This window comes from Sus scrofa, chromosome X, assembly GCF_054392235.1.
Source record: "Sus scrofa isolate SSC_HxYL_T2T_F1_AM1 chromosome X, Sscrofa_HxYL_maternal_Yorkshire_Landrace_v2.0, whole genome shotgun sequence".
In the NCBI taxonomy this organism is placed as follows: Eukaryota; Metazoa; Chordata; class Mammalia; order Artiodactyla; family Suidae; genus Sus; species Sus scrofa.
This window is the reverse complement of record NC_139401.1, coordinates 132,711,500-132,730,713: the sequence shown is the minus strand read 5'-3', so window position 1 is coordinate 132,730,713 and position 19,214 is coordinate 132,711,500. Positions and strand designations below refer to the sequence as shown.

The 19,214-nt window shown below is 51.0% G+C and overlaps 1 protein-coding gene across 6 annotated transcripts in view; it reads left to right on the top strand.

The window, feature by feature from the left end:
* The window catches only part of CD99L2 (CD99 molecule like 2), a 79,207-nt gene that overhangs the window by 19,965 nt on the left and 40,028 nt on the right, over positions 1 to 19,214 (top strand). For 3 of the 6 annotated variants that reach the window (XM_085006778.1, XM_013991049.3, XM_021080510.2), the window contains exon 2: positions 6,551 to 6,691. The exons of 2 other annotated variants lie outside the window; for them this stretch is intronic. In XM_085006778.1, the coding sequence (XP_084862904.1) occupies positions 6,649 to 6,691 (43 nt within the window). In that variant the 5' untranslated portion in view covers positions 6,551 to 6,648. The remainder of the gene's footprint in view (positions 1 to 6,550; positions 6,692 to 19,214) is intronic. One more of the 6 variants, XM_021080511.2, reaches the window with a different exon arrangement.

The window sequence follows — 19,214 nt, the reverse complement described above, 5'->3', positions numbered from 1 at the left end:
AAGCTGGATCCTTAACCCACTGCACCAGCCCAGGCATCGAATCTGCACCTCAGCAGCCACCTGAACCACTGCAGACAACGCCAGGTCTTTAACCTGCTGTGTCACAGCAGAAACTCCTTCAAGTATCTTTTTCTTTTTGTCTTTTTAGGACCACACCCACAGCATATGGAAGTTCCCAGCCTAGGGTTCAAATAGAAGCTGTAGCCACCGGCCACACCACAGCCACAGCCCCGCCATATCTGAGCTGTGTCTGCAACCTATGCTTCGACTTGCAGCAACATCAGATCCTTAACCCACTGAGCGAGGCCAGGGATCAAACCCACATCCTCATGGATACTAGTTGGGTTCTTAATCCACCGAGCCACAGTGGGAACTCCTAAGGTATCTTCTTAAATTTAGGTATAGTTTACCTGGAAGAAAATGCTCAGATATTAAGATTTTCAGTTATGTTCTGCAATAGCATTTTAAAATTTTTGGTGCACTTGGTTCTAGTAAGTCCTTAGATAGTTTTTTTAATTGCGGTATGATTTACACATGGTTAAATGCTAAAGTATTAAGATCCTTAAGTTCAGTTTTGATAAATGCGTATCAAGACAGAATATGTTTTTATCATCCCAGAAAGTTCCTGTCACACTCTTCCCAGCAACCACTGATCTGCTTTTCACACCATAGGTTAGTTTTGGCTCTTCCAGAGTTTCATAGACGTAAGCCATATATTTACCCTTTTGTGTTAGGCTTTGCTTACACAGCATAATATTTTCAAGGTTCATCCATGTTAGAACACGTGTCAGCTGTTCCTTTTCCTGCTGAGCGGGTGTCCATTCTATGGATGTGGCACGCTTGTCCATTGCCTCGGCCACAGACATTTGGGTTGTTTCCAGCTTTGCACTGTCGCCTTTTGGGCTGCTCCGGCCATGCTTGTGTACAAGGCTTCTGTGGACATAGGTTTCATTTCTCTTGGATGGAGACCTAGGAGTGGAACTGCTGACTCAGGGTCTGACGCTCTTTCACACGTGTGTGTGTGTGTGTGTCTTTTAAGGGCTGCGACATATGGAGGTTCCTGGGCTGGGGGTCACATCAGAGCTATAGCCGCCGGGCTACACCCCAGCTGTAGCAACACCGGACCCAAGCCATGTCTGCGACCTGAAACACCAGATCCTTAACCCACCGAGCAAGGCCAGGGAGCGAACCCGAGTCCTCATGGATACTAGTCAGGCTTGTTGCTGCTGCGCCATGCAGGAGCTCCCTATGTTTCACCTTTTAAGAAACTGGAAGCGTTTCCCAAAGTGCCTGGACGGCTTTCCATCCCTGCCCCCAGCATGCGATGTCCAGCTCCTCTCATTTATCCGTTCTTCTGCAAGTTCTCTTCTCCCCTCCCTCTTGCTCCTAGTGCGCCTGTCCGGAGAGTCCCCAGCGGATCTGAGGGACAGGGTGGGCCCCCCTCGGGAGCGGGAAGTCGGGGCCGGTTTTTCGTTATCTGAGCAGTCTCTGGTTGGCATCCTGTCTCGAAGGTGTCGGGGAAAAAGGACCGGCTGTTCTCCCGTTTTGTGTTTTTCCTCTTTTTCCACATTTGTTTTCAAAGCAGCAAAGAACAGAAATGATAATGTCTTTTTCCTCCAAGGCTTCCGATAAAGGAGTATTAACCTTTCAGCCTAAACTTTACTGCAGGTCCAAGAATAACTTATTTAAGAGGAAATGGGACTGTTGACATTTTACACGATTTTAAATGTTAAAGATTTTTTCACGGCAGGACGGCAGGGAAGGACTCTGTGAGATGGGGGTCAAAGGCAGCGGGGAGGGGGGGGCGTTGTTTCACTAGGTTCCAGGACCACTCGGTCCCCTGCTTGTCACATGGGTGCCCGGCACCATCTCTTGTCTTTTCTCCCCCTTCTTAGGACGAGATGTGCGTTCCGTCCCGCTTCTGACGTCTTTGGGAAAATAACTGATGCCTTTCCTTCCCTCCCGAGGGCTGGGGAGTCGTCTAGGCTGGCAGGGAGGGGTGCAGTGGGGCGAGGCAGTGGCCCTGGCTGTCACAGCCCCCGTCGGATGGTTGTAGGAATAACTCCTGACAAGGACAACCATTGTGACCAGGCATTTAAAACGTGTCATCAACAAAGTTGCAGATCTGGGGTTTGCGATATTGTTTCTGTGGTAATCGTTGCAGGAAGAGAGTACGGTAACATGAGAAAAGGAATGTACGTATAGGTATGATGGGATCACTTTGCTGTACCGCAGAAATTGACACAACATTGTGTTTCAACTCTAAGGTTAAAATTAAAAAAAAAAAAAAAAAAAAGGATGCTTCTTCAGAGTGGGGTGAACGGGTTTGCAGGGCACGAGAGCACTGGGGAGAAATTTCCATCAGCTGGAAGGCGTTGCTCCCTTTTTGCTCCCACCTCCCCGGCTCAAACTCCCTGCCTTCTGTCATCTGTCAGTCCATCAGGGCTGTGTTGTAGAGATATGAACACGCTCTAGGAAAGGAGTACTTCCGCCTGTGGGGGGAGCATAAAGTGCCAGCCCAGGTCATAGACTTGCCAGCTCTAAACACCTCCCTTCAGGAGAATGTCTCGCAGCCAGAGACGCTGCGGGTGGGGGTGGGGAGAGCAGGGAAGAAACCTAATTATGCAAATTTTGATCTTAAAGCTTTATTCATATGTTTCCTGGCAGGCTGTTCTTTAATCTCAAGAGCAAGATTGCTCAGAATTACCATATATTCTGGTTAATTGCATTAAAATTATAGCAAAGGTTGTTTTTGCTATAATCAAGAGTGATTTTGATTAATACTCATGAAATCAAATGCCTCGCCAGTGGTGGGGCTGAGAACAACCTTCTCAGTTGCCAGCCCTTCTCTTCCTTCCCGGCCCTTTTCCCAGACACCAGAGATGCAAACAGATTTGAAAGGTCTTTTCTCTTTAAACCAGCTCACGTGTATAGTCATGGCTAAAGAAAATTTCTCAAAGAGAGAGGCCGATTATCCTCAAGCTCTGTCCTTAGTGCATAGGTTATAAAATTGCTCTTTATTGAGGCAGGCAAAGAGGGCCCAAGCAGAGGTCGTAGGCGGTGGCAGTGACAAGAGCACATGCCATCAGCTGGTGGGATGTCTGTGACCTGGCAGAGCTTTGGGCCGTCTAAAGAGTGCCTTCTGTTGAGTCCGTAGAGCATGTGGGAGAGATCCAGAAGGAGCCCGACCACACGTCTGGACAGGGCGTTAGAATCACACACAGATGAGACGGACTCACAATGGAAATTAACTCTAGAGCCAGGTGTGCACAGAGTGCTTGTTGAAGGACCAGGGTGGTGGCAGTGGGCTTGACATGACTGGATTCAGGAGAGATTTTTTTCAGTTGGATGGATTGGCCTCGTTGATGGGTCGGATGTGGGTGGGGAGGGGCGAGGCAGGGTCAAGGGTCACAGTGGCCACGCTCCCAACTTGAGCAGCAGCGCTGGTGGTTCCCGTGACGCACTTGGTGATCGGTGGAGGAACCTGGTCTGGGGAAGGAAAGAGGCAGCCCGTGAGCCAGGACTGTGCCCGTGCCTCTCTCAGCGTTGTCACTCCCTAGTTAGGGCTGGGATGACAGCCACTTGGCAGGGGTGGTCCCGAGAGAACTTTGAGATGTGGGCGATATGGAACCTCGCATGGTGCCTGGTATGGACAAAGCTTTTAACAATGTGAGAAGCATCTTCCAGAACCTTCTGGCTGCTGTAACAACTTCCAGAGGGAAGCCTGCTTGTCGTTGCCATCAGCAGAGAGGTGGGAAGCTGAACCTGGCAGGGAGGCCCAGAAAGCGTTAGGCCAGTGAACCACCTGCCAGTGTTGACGGGGCCACCGCCTCTGAGATGCTGTGTGTTTCGGAGCCTTTCACGTTCTAAGTACTTGGGCACGTGCTGTCTGCTCGAGGCCCGAGTGCCCCGTCCTTGAGACAGGGCGACTCGGGGGAGAGAGAGGCGGAGGGTCACACAGCACACCCTAGGTCAGAGCTCTGGAGTTGGCACCTGCTGTGTGCCAGGTGCTGGGCCACAGCGGCTGCTCTGGGCTGGTCATTTCCAGTGTGTCGTGGAGGAGAGCGCGTGTCAGGAGAGGAGATGGGGACCTGGGCTGGGTTGGAGACCTGGGTCGGGAGGTCTGAACAGGGGCTGAAAACCGAGTCATGGGCCTGGACCCTGTCACCCAGGGAGTGGGTCGAGAAAGGACAGACCCACAGGACTCTCCGGCTGCTTCTGGGGATCTGTGCGTCACACACAGTTCAGCTCCCAGACTGTGTCCCCAGCCTAGCAGGTCCCTGTGCCCGTCCGCTGGTCACCCCACCCAGAGCTCCCAGAGCTCAGCCCTGGGTTCATGTCGGGCCTACCGGTAGTGACCTGGTGTAGACAGGGAGCGCCCCCCCACTCCCCAGGGATCCAAGGCCATGCGCTGCAGGGGAGCTCTGATCCTGCCGCCTCTGCCTCCCCAGTTTTGTTGTTCAGGTTCACCCACGCCGTCTATTGTTTCACATACCGTACAGTTGACCTACGAAGTATACAACTCAGTGGAGTTTTTAATACACTCACACTTGTGTAACCAGCAGTGCTGCTGATTGCAGAAGGTTGTCAGCACCCCCACCCGAAACCCGTTCCCAGCGAGCTGTCCCCGTCCCCATGTCTTCCCCCCTCCCGGCCCGTCTCTGTGGACTCGCCTACTGCTACGCGGGGTTTGCTGCTTCCAGCTGCCCTAGGCTGTGGCCGTGGCGCTGACCTCAGCGGTCTGCCTGTCACGGACACCCACCCACGTTGTCTCCAGCTCCCCACCTGGCACTCAGCGCTGCCACCAGCATCCTCCTCCATGTGTCTGTGGGTCCTGTGCACAGACCCACTCCAGGCTGCGTGCCTGGGAGGGGGGCTGTGGGTCACGGAGTACATGCCAGTTCTCCTGCGTGTGGCCAGCTTGGTTCATCCGCCCACCAGCAGGGCCCCTGGGTTCCTATATTCCCATGTTCTTTCCAGATCATGGCTTCATCCATCTTGCTCCCTTTTGCCTTCCGCACAGGTATAAAGTGGTGTCTCATTGTGCTGAGCAGCTCCCAGCTCTGTGGTTCTCCCATAGTGCTGCAGGCATGCGTGTGCAGGTGCCATGTAAGATCCCCGTGCTGCCAAAAGATTCTGTATCCTGGTTGAATGTCCTTTGTCCCCTGACCTCCTTCCCGAGCCATGTTCTTCCTACTTTTAGAAGTTTCTTTTGAGGTTACAGCTTCCAGGAACTCTTACCAGATTAAGCATAGCTTTTCTACTCTTGACTCTGAATTATTCTAGAATGCTTAGGCAATGTCTGCTTGTATCGCTTTCCTAGGACGTTGTGACAAAGCACCACAAGCTGGATGACGTAAAGCCACAGCTGCTGATTTTCTTGCAATTCAGGAGGTCGGAATCTAGGTGTTTTCAAGGCAATGGTCTTTTGCTCCATCCTAGACTCTGGGTAGAATCCCGTCTCTTCTAGCTTCTCTCGGTGGCTGCACCGCACCAGCCTCTGCCTTCATCTTTACAAGAGCTCTTCCCTGTGTCTCTGTCCAAAGTTGTCACTTAGAAGAATACCGGTCAGTGGATTAGGGGCCACTCTGTACTCTAGTATGACCTCACTTTAATTTCAGGACATCTGCAAAGACCCTGTTCCCACCCAGGGTCACATTGACATGAATTTTGGAGGGACACTGTTCAACCCAGTGCGGTGTTACAGGTAGATTCCATTATAGGAAATAGAAGCACCCTTGACCCTTGAACGACCCGGGGGTCGGGGCACTGACGTCCCGCACAGCCGGATATCCGAGTGCAACATCCAGTCAGCCCTTGGTATCTGGGGTTCTCCACACCCAGGGATCGTGTTGTACTATAGTCTTGACCATTGAAACATGTCTGCGTGTAAGTGGACCCATATAGTTCAAAACCGCGTTGTTCAAGGGTCAACCGCATATAAAAAAGCACCACCGAAAGAAGACGCTTCACGTCCTGCTGGCCAGGCAGCCCACACGCCCCCTGCTGCCTCTGACTGCTTCGTGCTTTGGTCTTCTCACCCGAAAGTAGGGGTCTCACCAGCCCCCCTTTACATGAGTATTGTGCTCATTCCCAGACTTAGCCCGTCAAGTCCCTTGTGGATGGTGGATCCCAGCTGGAGGCCCCTCTCTGTGTTCTGGGCTAGAGGGGCCCAAAGATGTTTTTCTCCAGTAAGTGAAAGGCTCTGTAGTTGGGTCACCGCCCACGGTTTGTCACCTGGCATCGCACTACTGTCCTGCAAGTACAGTCCTTGGAGAAAGTGGCACAAATGACCGAACAACGGTGTAACGTTCTCAAATGCCAACTTTTTAGCAAAGGTCTAATCATATAGTAGGTGTGAGTTATGGACCGTCATGTTATCCAATTAGAATATACATAATTGTAAGTAGGACTTTTTTTTTTTTTGAGGAATAATTACTTGTTGAAATATGACGTTACAGTGTTAGCAGAGTGCAATCTGGAAAGATTTCCCAATGAATACAGAGACCTGTTAAGAACGAAGGTGGACACTTGGGTTTTTTTTGAACAGATGCTGTTCTGGTGACTTCTCTGGGCACGTACTGCACTGCTCTTGCTCTTCCCCAGGCCCGGGATGATGTCTGACACCAAGTAGGAGCTGGTCAAGATATGTGGTGGCAGGACAGACAAACATGGACATCGAAGAAAGGAAGTGGGTATCCGTCTCCTACCGCTGCTGTGACACCTTACTGCCGACGTGTGTGCTCTCACGTCCTGATGGCGGGAAGGCTGGCTTGGGTCTCTCTGGGCTAAAATGCATGTGTCCACAGGGCTGTGTTCTTTCTGGAGGCTCTAGTGGAGCATCTGTTTGCTTGGCTTTTCCAGCATCTGGAGTCACATGGCCTCCTTCCTCCATTCACATTGACTTTGACCTTCCCTCATGCCCCTTCGACTCATAGGGACCAGTGTGATTACCTGGTGATACTCTAGGCTCATCTCCCCATCGCACTGTCTTCATCCCATCGGCCGAGCCCCCTCTGCTCCATGAGGTGACACATTCACAGGTTCCAGGGCTGAGGATGTTCATCGTGTGACCTTTGCTTCAGATCGTGTTGTCCTGACAAAATAGTTCGGCTTTGGGATGTGCACTTAATAGTCTCAGAAAATAAGATAGGCATCACCTGTGGATAACTATAGATAACAGTTTGGTGTCTGTTGTTCCCAGACTTTATGAAAACAAATGAAAAAAACCTAGTGGATCTTGAAGTTCTGCAGAGGCTCACTGCAAGGATGTAGGCACATCCCTTTTTCCCCGCTCGGGATGTGTATCTTACTTTCTTGGGCAACTTTGTTGAGGTATAATGAACACACAATAAACTACATTTAAAGCGTGCAGTTTGTCTAGTTCTGGCATATGTATACACCTGTGAAGCCATCACCACAATCAAGATCATGACTGCATCAGCTCCAGAAGGTTCCAGAAGGTTCCTTGTACCCGTAGTGATCCCTCTCTGCCCTTTTTCCCATCCCCAGGCAACCACTGATCTTGCTTTCCCACACATTTCCATCTCCTGGCATTTGACAGAAGTGGGGTGGTACAGCATCTGTAGTCTAGCTCCTGTCATTCAGCAGAGTTATCCTGAGATTGATCCGTGTTGGTGCGTATATATCAGTCAGTCATTCCTTCCTGCCCCCGGACCCCCAATGAAGAAAGACTCCTTTTTGAAGGTTTGGTGTTACTAAAAAAAAAAAAAAAAAAAAACCCAAAAACCCCAAACAAACAAAAACAGGCTAGGTGACTTCATGTGAAAACTGTGCCGAGCGCCCAGCGGAGAGCACGGCCATGAGCAAAGTTAATATTCAACTTGCCGAATCTGTTCCTTTGCTTGACAGAGGTGCCAAGACGGTTCAGCCAGTAGTGCTGTGTACGACACAGGTGGCTGCGTGGATGTCTGGTGTCTGCTGGCTGCTTGAGTTGTACTCGTTAGGGCTGTAGAATAGGTTTCTAACTCTGGAGTATCTGTCAGATACCCCAGTGATTCAGGTGCAATCAGGGAATAAACGTAGTCTAAGTTGCCGAGGTTCTTAATGCTGAGCCGGGCTTGGTTTATGGGTTAAGGGACGCATTTGGGGTGGCGAGAAGTTCGATTGCCTGTTTCAGTGATAAGCCAGCCCCAGAAGAGGTTACAGAGCAGGTTGTATTTATACCCACAGCCTGGCTCTTTCTGTGTTTGGACACTGTTCCTCGGATTGCTTAGTCAGTGTTTACAGAGCACCACACAAGTGCCGCAGGCCGTCAGGGCTGTGGCCCCAGTTGTGTACACAGGCACTGAATTTGAGCACGGTTGTTGATAGAAGCAGCAAGCTGCCCTTCAGTGTATCAGGGAAGGAATTAGAGCAAGGCATTTCCTGCAAATAATGACACACACGGCCAGGTTCCTGGAGAGAAGTCGTGAGTGGTGTGGCAGGATTCAGGTGTCTGAACGACTGTCCCGGTTCCAGGGGTTGGCCTTATTCTTTATAAGCCCGGATGGTCAGGGCCAGCCGTGGGCTCAACACAAAGACGTTGCCAACAACCTGAGTGTCCAATGAATGACCTTCAAGAGCACCTGCCTGGTCCCCCAGCCCGGGTGATTCCGAGATGGAAGCGTTCCTCAGCTTAGGCAGCCTGTCCGTTCTGGCTGAGAACCTGTGAGTTACCCATGGAGATGAGCCTGCTGCATTCTGGGAGACGGTTGATGAGGTGACATTTCGGATTCTGCCCAAAGTTAATATTCCCTGAGATGATTGTCTTTCTGAGGTTTCTTTTTAAGAGACCCTCCCTGGGAGTTCTTATTGGGATGCAGCAGAAACGAATTTAACAAGGAACCGTGAGGATGCGGGTCTGATCCCTGGCCTTGCCCAGTGGGTTAAGGATCCCATGTTGCCACGTGCTGTGGTGTAGGTCACAGATGTGGTTCAGATCCTGCATGGCTGTGGCTGTGGTGTAGGCCGGCAGCTGCATATCCGATTGGACCCTTAGCATGGGAACTTCTACATGCTGCAGGTTCAGCCCTAAAAAGATTTAAAAAAACGAAAGAAAGAAAGAGACCATCACTTGCTGTTACTTTTTTTTTTTTTTGCATTTTTAATTGTGGTTTTTTAAAACACCACTCGAGGCTACCATTCTCATCATTTCTGAGGTTACAGTTGCTCTGTGTTAAGCCTGGTCTCGTTGTCACGCAGCCAGTCTCCAGAACGTCTTCGTCTTGGAAAGCCAACTGTCCCCATGAGACAGCAGCTCCCCGCCCCCAGCCGCCACCATTTTCCTTTCTGTCTCTGCACCTGACCGCTCCCAGTGCCTTTACAAGTGGAACCAAATACCATTTGTCCTTTTGTGACTGGCTCGTTTCACTCAGCATCGTGTCCTCAAGGTTCAGCTATATTACAATCACCTGCTGCTATTTTATTTCTATTCTGCATTTCTAAGATTTCCACAGTGGACATACTGTACTTGAAAACAAACAATAAAAATTGCATAACAGCGAGAGAGGCGCGGTAGGGGCCAGATCAGCCTGGGCCTCACAGACCGTGATCAGGCCTGTGGCATGTATATTCTGTGTAGCGAGGAGGACTTTGACAGTTTTGAGCAAGGAAGTGATGTCCTATGAGATATATATATATATATATATTTTGACTGTTTAGGGCCACACCTGCGGCATCTGGAGGTTCCCAGGCTAGGGGTCGAATTGGAGCTGTAGCTGCCAGCCTACACCACAGCCACAGCAACACGGGATCTGAGCCACGTCTTCGACCTGCACCACAGCTCACGGCAACGCTGGATCCCTAACCCACTGAGCGAGGCCAGGGATGGAACCTGCATCCTCGTGGATCTTAGTTGGGTTCATTACCGCTGAGCCACAACGGGAACTCCAGTACTATGATATTTGTTGAAAGCAATAAATAAAGTCTCCCTGGCCACTGTATGGAGAATGGGCTGGGGTGGGGAGCAGACCTGGCCTGGGAGGACCAGGCGGATGGCTCTTGTCCCAGTAAGAGCTGAGGGCTGCAGGGGACGAGCGGCTGTGGATGGCCAAGGCCACTGGTAGACTGGACAGTTGTGGCGGTGTCGGCACCGGAGCCCGGGAGAAAAGCTGTCCGGGGGATGTGCAGGTTTCCGGCTTGGACGGGAGGGCGGGTGGCTGGACCATTCGGTGCAACACCTGAACCCAGAAAGTACAGGCGTTTGGTTTTGGCCACGCTGAGTGGGACGTGGCTGTGTCCCATCAGGAGAGATCGGAAGGGGAGGGAGTTGGAGGCATCCAGTCCAAAGGGCCATTTGCTAAGTGTGGCTGTGAATGGGGGAGAGGGGGCAGTTTCAGGGTGGGGAACGTACAGTCAAAAGAGAGATTCGAACAGGTTTCAAAAGAGATGGGCTGATACTTGCCACACCGATGTACAGATTCAGGGCAATCCCAGTCAGAATCCCAGCTGCCTCTTTTGCAGAAACTGACAGAGAGACCCTCAAATGCGTGTGAAATTCAAGGGACCCAAAATAGCCAGGGTTAGGGTTAGGGAAAACCAAATTAAGTTGGTGGGCTCACACTTAACTCATTTCAAAACTTATAAGCACGCAGCTGAATTCAGGACCGGGTGGTGCTGGCACAACGATAACCCTGTAGACCAGTGGAATAGAATTGAGAGTTGGGATATAACCCCGCATATTCAGGATGACTAGAATTTTGACTCAGGTGCCAAAGCAGTTCATTGAGGGAAATAATCTTCTCAGTAACTGATTCCGGGACAGCTGGATTTCCACATGCAGAAGACCAGCCACCCAAATGAGGAGTTCCCTGGTGTCTCAGCGGGTTAGGGATCTGTGCTGTGGGGTCCATTCCTGGCCCGGAGAACATCTACATGCCACAGGCACAGCCAAAAAAAAAGAGAAGTCGGACCTCTCCCTCACACCCAATGGATCGTAGGTCCAAGTGTGACAGCTAAGAGGTCTAAAATTCTTAGAAGAAAATAGAAGAGTAAATCTTCCTGGCCTTGGTGAGGCAAGTCCTTTTTAGATAGGACGCCAAAAGCACATGGAACGAAAGAAGAAAAGTGGACTTCAAAATTAAAAAAACTTTGTGTTTCAGCAGACACCATCCAGGGAGTTCTCTTGCGGTGCAGCAGGTTAAGGGTCCACTGTTGTCCCAGCAGCGGCTCGGGCGCTGCTGTGGTGCGGGTTCCCCTTGGCCTGGGAACTTCCACATACTGCGCGCGTGGCCAAGAAAAAGAAAAAAACAGCCATCCAGAAAGTGAAAAGGCAGTGGGAGAGACCTCAGTGATAAAATTCAGCCCGGTTGAAAAATGAGCAGATAATCGAGTCATTGCTCTTCATGGATCTGTTTCGCTTTTCTTCTCGTTGGCCCTAAGGCAAGAGGCCTCTTTGGTAAAAGGCCTTTGCACATCTTCTAGGCCGCTAATCAGGGGCGTATTTTCCCTGAAAGTGACTTCTGTTTGCTGACTGATCCAAAATGTGGCCGTTTGATCCAAAGATTTATCACCAGGAACAGACGGATTACTACGGAAGCACCTCTGAATTGAGTTTTGAGGCCTCTGAAGTTCCTTGTCTGCCTACCCTCCATTCACTCGCTATAAAGGCATTTCTCAAAACGTCAGCGCTGACGGGAGAAACTGCACGGGTTTTCCCGGCAGAAGGGATATCTGTTCCCTGTAGTTTAAAGAATCAAGTGGTAAGTGTTAGTTGCCTGGGTGCAGGTGGTCTTGAGTTACCAATCACAGTATCTGCCGGGAGAGTACTAGTTAATTTGGGGCAATGAACTGAGTGCTGCTGTAGGACAGGGCCTTGCGGTGGCTTCTGGCTTCAGGATGTTGACAGACAAATGTCAGGGTGACATGCCCAGAAGTATCTGTTCTAGTTTGAAAGATGACGGATGATGCGTGTGCTGAGTTTTACTTGACTGGGAAGGGGAGCGGGGGCAGGCGCCGATGGAGGAAGCTGGCAACCTCTGTAGGAAGAGAAGGGGGTTTGGGGAAAGAGAGCGGTGGGCATGGAGCTGGCGGAGTGCAGAGTCTGGTCGGGTTTTGAGCGCCGTGCAAGGAGTTTGGACTTGATCCTTTAGGCAGTGGAGAGAAATGGGTCATTTTTGAGCAGCAAGGGTGACCCAGCTGGATCCGTAATGCGGCAGACTTGTCTGGCAGCAGGATAGACGCCTCCAGCTTAAGGAGGGCACTTACAGGCAGTGGTGACCATGGAGATGAGACGCCGAGGGAGTGACCGCAGAGGCGGAGGTCATGGGGTGGATGTGAGAGCTATTTTGGTTCTGAAATAGGTAAAACTTGGTCAGGGCTGAATCATAAATGAGGAAGGAGGAGTCAAAAATGATGGCCATGCCCGGGCGGGAGACTGGAGGCACAAGGATGTATTATCGTAGAACACGAGGGATAGAGCCAGTATTTTGTAATAACTGTAAGAGGAGTGTAGCCTTCGAAATGTGGGTGACAGTTAAAAATTGTAAAAAAGAAGACTGGCCACGCTTCTGACTCGGATGCCCAGGTAGGTGGGGACGCAGGAGGAGAAAGCTGGGCTGGGAGGGCGAGGGAAGACACAGAGCGGCTTGGGCACCTTTCTTGGGAGTGTGGGGATCTCCCCTGGGCAGCACCACCTGCAGGGTTGGATTTCGGGGGGAAGGTCTGGCCTGGGGACATAATGGAGCCGCCTTGGCTGGCAGCGCCTTTGTCCCTTGGCTCTGGCCTGGCCAAAACCTCTGTGAGCCCATCAAGGGTAGACTCCGATTCCACCTCCCAGCCTACTGGTGAACATGGCCCAGGGAGCCCCTGGCTAGTGCGGACCTCGTGACGTGACGGCTTTGCTTTGCCTTTGAAGCTGCCTGGGTGGGTCAGGCGCTCCTAGGCTGGCTCTTTGAGGGCCCACGTGCAACCCAGGCTTGGCTTGAGCAGACTGCGTGTACCGCATAGTGAGCTGCGTTATAATGCAGGCATCCTGTTCTTATTTAACCAACTTGAAACCACACTCCCCCCCCCACATCTATATCAACCTCTTAATAGATTTTATCTCAGAAGCGAGTGGGTTGGACTGGCTGATCTCTGAGGCCTTGTTCCCTCTGCCTTGCTCTGGTTGGGCAATTTCCACCTATGCAACATCACCCAGAGACAGCTTCCTCACTTAAGGAATTACAAAAAATCAAAACCTTTGTTTAAAATTATACCAAATCCATTGGCTTTATGTTGGCTAAAGGGTTTTCTTGTTTTTGTTGTTTTTTTTTTTTTTTTTTGGCTGCTCCCCTGGCATGTTGTAGTTCCTGGGCTGGGGTTTTAACCCGTACCATAACAGTGACCCGAGCCACTGCAGTGACAAGGCCGGATCCTTAACCTGCTGCACCACAAGGGAACTCCAGTGGCAGCTGAATGGGTAAAAAAATACCATGTGCATTGATTGTTATTAGTCAGGAGCCTGGGGCTTCCGAAGTGTTTCGGGCTATAGCTTTGTGACATACTTGTGCCTTGATTTCTCAGGCATAGGTCACATCAGTAGGATCTAAAGGCTCATCCGGGGAGTTCGCGTCGTGGCTCAGTGGGTAATGAATCTGACTAGGAATCATGAGGTGGAGGGTTCAGTCCCTGGCCTCGCTCCGTGGGTTAAGGATCCGGCATTGCTGTGAGCTGTGGTGTAGGTTGTAGACGAGGCTTGGATCCCAGGTTGCTGTGGCTGTGGTGTAGGCCGGCGGCTACAGCTTCGATTCGACCCCTAGCCTGGGCACCTCCATATGCTGCGGGAGCGGCCCTAGAAATGACAAAAAAATGAAAAAATAAAATAAAGAGGTTCATCAGGGACTGGGTAAGTTCACATCAGAATGGGACTGTGTTCCCTCTGCATCTGCGAAGCTTTTGGACGTGTTAATGGCCTCCCGGGAACAGTTGGCTCCTACGTTTGTATTGCGGGCCCTTCCACTTGTAGATGGGGAGAGTCTCCCTAACACCAACTGTAATAATAATAACAGCTGAGAGTTGGGAGAGTCCTGTGTGTCAGGTAGTGTGCTCATCACTTAATATGTAATGACCAATTTAACCTTCACATCAACCCGCTGCGATAGAGCCTCTTGTTAAATCCATTCTACAGATGAGGAAACTGAGGCACAGAGCTGCCAGGGCTCTTGCCCAACCTGTCTGTGCTGGTGAGTGGCAGAAAGGGAGCTGCACCCAACGCTTTGACTCCAAAGCTGGTCACCAGTATGGAGATCCTTGTGTGAGGTCTTGAAGCAGCCTTGGGCCAGCCTTTCTTAGAAACTGTGCTTCTTGTTTTAGGGCTCTCATGAGACCCCGAGTCTCCTGGCATCATCTTGGCACTTTATTTGTCCATGGTGGCTCTGTTTCCTTCCTGTCATCCAACGTACTCTGTTGGGGGTCGAGCAGCCAGATCTGCTAGCTTCAGTTTAGACACGGGGAGCAGGTCCCTCCTGTGAGGTCAGTGAATACCGCGGGGCCCTGGATGGGGAGTGGCCGAACTGTGACCAGACGTTGTATCTTCTGGCTCTGGGACCATTTCTGTTCCTGCTGCCAAACGATTAAGTGCTGTGGCCCTCAGGTTCCCACCTGATCAGGCGTTTGACCTCTGAGGTCCCAGGGTACGAGTGGTAGGGACAGCACCTGGTGACAGTTACCGCGTTTTTTTTTATTGGGATAAAACTCGCATAGCATAAAATTCACCGAGTCTACCATTCAGTGGTTCTTAGTATAGTCACTAGGTTGTGCAGCCACTGCCACTGTCCACCTCTAGAAAGAAACCCCGTGCTTGTCAGCTGTCAGCCCCCGCCCTTGCCCTCGCCACCCACCCCCCGCACGCGCGCAGCCACCGCAGCTTCTTTGGCTGAGAAGCCTCCTAGCTGTCAGCTCCAACTTCTGTGGAAAAGGTTGTCCTTGCAGGCTTTGCAGGCAGCTTTGCAGTTGCCTCTGAACAGCCATGCTAGGCATTTACCTTTCTGTCTGGAAAGGAAGAAGCGGTCCTTCCTTTTTTCTTAATTATTTTTGAAATGATCCTTTCATTCAGCAAAGTGACTTAATGTAATTTGGAAAACAAAAATCCTCCCCCGACCCTTAAAATCAAGCTACGTTCCATGTACACAAGACACAGAGATGCTTCCTGGAAATATATAAAAAGGCTTTTAGCCACGTCACCTGCCTCTAAATCCCTTCCTTGGTTACCCAGTTCTCCTTTACAGAGCGGGTTACAGGGGGCGCAAGGTGCCCCCTGTAAATACCAGACGCCCAACGGCCAGGGTTGGGCACAGCAGGTGTATTGATGGTGCTGGCTGCTCGGGACTGAAACACTGATCCCTGCCTTCTGGGGAACTGCTGCCTTCGCGGCCTTATTGTTCTCTCTGTGAGCGCCTTAAATTTATTCATGAAACTAGTGGGAGCTCAGGTGGCAGTGGCCAAATCCGTTTAGCAATCAGAATCCGAGGAAAGCCACTTTCGTGTTCCCTCGCAAGGCCGCCTGGCCTCGCTGACCAGAGGATATTAATTACTCGGCGCGCTTTGAGGCGGAAAAGCATAGATTTATCAAGACACACGTGCGTGAATCTCGATGGAGGCAACAAGAGTTAAAACGGTGCAGAAATGCAGGGCCATCAGGGACGAGCATAACTTAGCATTTGCGGTTTGCCCCACCCCCTCCAGCGCGAGGCAGGGGACAGAGAAACGTGGTGTCCCTGGAGACGGCTGTAAGACCGGCCACGCCGCGCCAGTGACCTGGCCGCAGAGATTCCCTACACGTTGTTTTCAGGGATGTCCCAAGGTCGGCAGGGGACGGGAGCTGGTTTCTGTGACCAGCATGTTTCCATGTTATTACTTGCCGCTCCAGTCGGGCTGTGCCCGGCCCCCCTCACGTCAGTAGGTTCAACCTTCTGGGGCTGATTTTAGTCTTGTTGCCTGAACCCCGATGATCGAGGGGCTTGTGCCACGGTCACAATGACTGGCTTCAGCGTTGCCTCTCTGTTGACCTGAGCCAGTTCCTTCTTGGGGAAGCGGCCCCCTTGCTTTGCGGTTGGGGCAGAGGCCCTGATGCCAGGCAGGGGGCCAGTTGCCCTGGCTCTGGGGGAACAAACTCAAGTAGGAGTTTTTATGGAGGCTCCACTCGGACAAACAGCGAGTCCAGAGATGATGCCGCTGCAAGTTACCAGCCTCTGCTGTCCCTTGTGTTCTGTCAGTCCCCGAAGGGACACGATTTGAATGTATGAAAACCCAAGCCGTTTAGTGCCACTTAAATGTACAAAGGGAAAACGTGGACAGGCAACTGCCCTTCGAGGGCAGGGCGCTGGGGGCACCGGATGCTGGAGCGGCGCCCGCACCCCTGGCTGAGGTGCAGTTTGCCTGGGAAATCTTCAGGGAGCAGGGATCCTGGTTGCAGTTCGGAATCCGGCAGTAGAGACACGTCCCTCTGCAGGGACAAGCTTGCTCTTGGTGGGAACCCCAAACAGACACAGAGTTTGGATGACAGTGGACGCACCTTCGGGGAGTGCCTCCCTGCCGCCCGGCCTGTGATCGGCGTCGGCATGGAGATGGCCAGGTTCCTGGCACCCAGCAGCTCCGGGGCCAGAGCAGCGATGACGGAGCTGTTTGCTGTCGGCACCGTCCAGCACGGTCGCCACCAGCCGCATGTGGCCATTGAGCACCTGGAAGGTGGCTAGTATGACTCAGGAACTCGACGTACCATTTTGATTGCGTTTTAATGCATTTCAGTGACAACACGTGGCCAGTCCAGAGAGGGTGAACATAACCGCGAGGCTGGAGTGGGTGTGCTTTCAGGGTGAGCTCCGTGGAAGCTCCACAGGGGAGGGAGGGAGGCGTCACTGGAGCCTCGGGAAGGGTACTTAAGGAGCACGTCAGAGGGGCTCTCGCGCACGGACCAAGGCTTTGGCAGGTGCTGGATCTCAGCCATGGCAGAAACCCTTTAACGAGGGCCCACTGCGCCTGGTTTTACAGCCTCATTAAAGGCGCCCTTCGCTCTAGACACCAGTCACCCAGACACTGCAGGTCAGGTTGCATGATGAGGTCAAGTGTGTGTTCCCTCCCAAAGGGACAAAATCCACTCCAGGACAGACCCAGGCTGCCTGGGTGTCTGTGGGTAGAACCGGCACTTTGTTGATTGAAGGTATCTTCTCAAGGACGCCCACAAGCCCATGGGTGTTTTTTCCAAAGGTCTGGTTTGTGTGAAAGGGCCCTTTCGGATAGGTGTGGCCAGCTCACTGCCTGCATTTTCCATTCAGAGAAACTTGTGGGCCTCTGCGTTGCAATGAGGGAACTGCTGGAGGCTGGAACGCTGGCCTCCCAGACGCAGGGATCCAGGCCTCGTAAATTAGCCTACGATGGATCAGCTGCTTTGCAGTGTGTGCCTGGTGCCGCAGGATGAATCCGTGTCCTTAATGCAGAGGATTCTCGTCTGCCTCCACCCAGACTGAGTCGTTAAACGAAGTTATAGGTTACACAGAAGAGGTATTTTTTCCTTCTGTGGAGCTGTGTCTCTAGTAGGTTCATGTTTTTTATTGACGTACAACGAGCCTGCAATTCTGTTGGCCCAGGTGCACAGCATAGTGACTCAGTAGTCGTATCTTGCAAAACAGTCACAATACGACACTCTTGGCCCACTTGAGATGTGGTATTTCTGAGGGAAGATTTGTTCCATTCGTGATCTTAGCAGCTGTGCTTGGTTGTAGGCTCTGAAGTCTTAATGGCTTAGATTGAGATTTTGAATAGTTTTGTCCAGAGATGGTTGGGATCCATTGACTCCAAGGCCAATGAGGGGTTAATAAATACTGCAAAATTGAGTTACTGCTTTTTTTTTTATTGCAGTTGATTTACATTATTTGGTCAATTTCTGCTGTACAGCAGAGTGACGCCATCATGCCCCTATAGTCACTCTCGTTCTCATATTAGCTTTCATCATGTTCCATCACAGGTGATTGGATAGAGTTCCCTGTGCTATGTATATACAGCAGGACCTCATTTCCTATCCGCTCTTTTTTCTTTTTAGGGCTGCATCCACGGCATATGGAGGTTCCCAGGCTCTAGGGGTCGAGTCGGAGCTGCAACTGCCGGCCTATGCCATAGCCACCCATGATCCAAGCTGTGTCTGGGACCTACACCACAGCACACGGCAACACTGGATCCTTGCCCCACTGAGCGAGGCCAGGGATTGAACCTGCATCCTCATGGATGCTAGTCAGATTCACTCCACTGCACCACAATGGGAATTCCTTGCCTATCCACTCTTCAAGTGACAGTTTGCATCTATTAACCCCAAACTCCTAGTCCATCCCACTCCCTCCTCTACCCCCTTGACAAGCACGAGTCTGCTGTCCATGGCTGTGAGTCTGTTTCTGTTCTGTAGATAGGTTCATCTGTGCCATATTTTAGATTCCACATGTAAGTGATATCATACGGTACCTGTCTTTCTCTTTCTGACTTCGCTTAGTATGAGAATCTCTAGGTCCATCCATGTTGCTGCAAATGGCATTATCTTGTACTTTTTATGACTGAGTAGTAGTCCATGTTGTATACGTACCACATCTTCTCAATCCATTCGTCTGTGGATGGGCACTTAGGTCGTTTCCATGTCTTGGCTGTTGTGAACAGTGCGGCTATGAACATAGGGGTGCATGCGTCTTTTTGAATTGGAGTTTTGGTCTGGGTATATGCCCAGGAGTGGGATTGTTGGATCATATGGTAGTTCTATACTTAGTTTTCTGAGGAACCTCTGTACTGTTTTATATAGTGATTGTACCAATTTACATTCCTAGCAGCAGGTGTAGGAGGGTTGCCTTTTCTCCATACCCTCTCCAGCATTTGTTATTTGTGGACTTATTAATGATGGCCATTCTGACTCATGTGAGATGATACCTCATTGCAGTTTTGATTTGCACTTCTCTAAGAATTGCTGATGGTGAGCATCCTTGCATGTACCTACTTGCCATCCATATGTCTTCCTTGGAGAAATACCTATTTAGGTCTTCTGCCCATTTTTCGATTGGGTTGTTTGTTTTTTGTTGCTGCTGTGGAGTTGTATGAGTTGTTTATATATTTTGGAGATTACGCCCTTGTTGGTTACCTCGTTTGCAAAGATTTTCCCCCATTCTGTGGGTGTCTTTTGTGTGTGTGGTTTTCTTTGCTGTGCAAAAGCTTTTGAGTTTAAGTAGATCCCATTGATTTTTGGTTTTATTGTCATTATT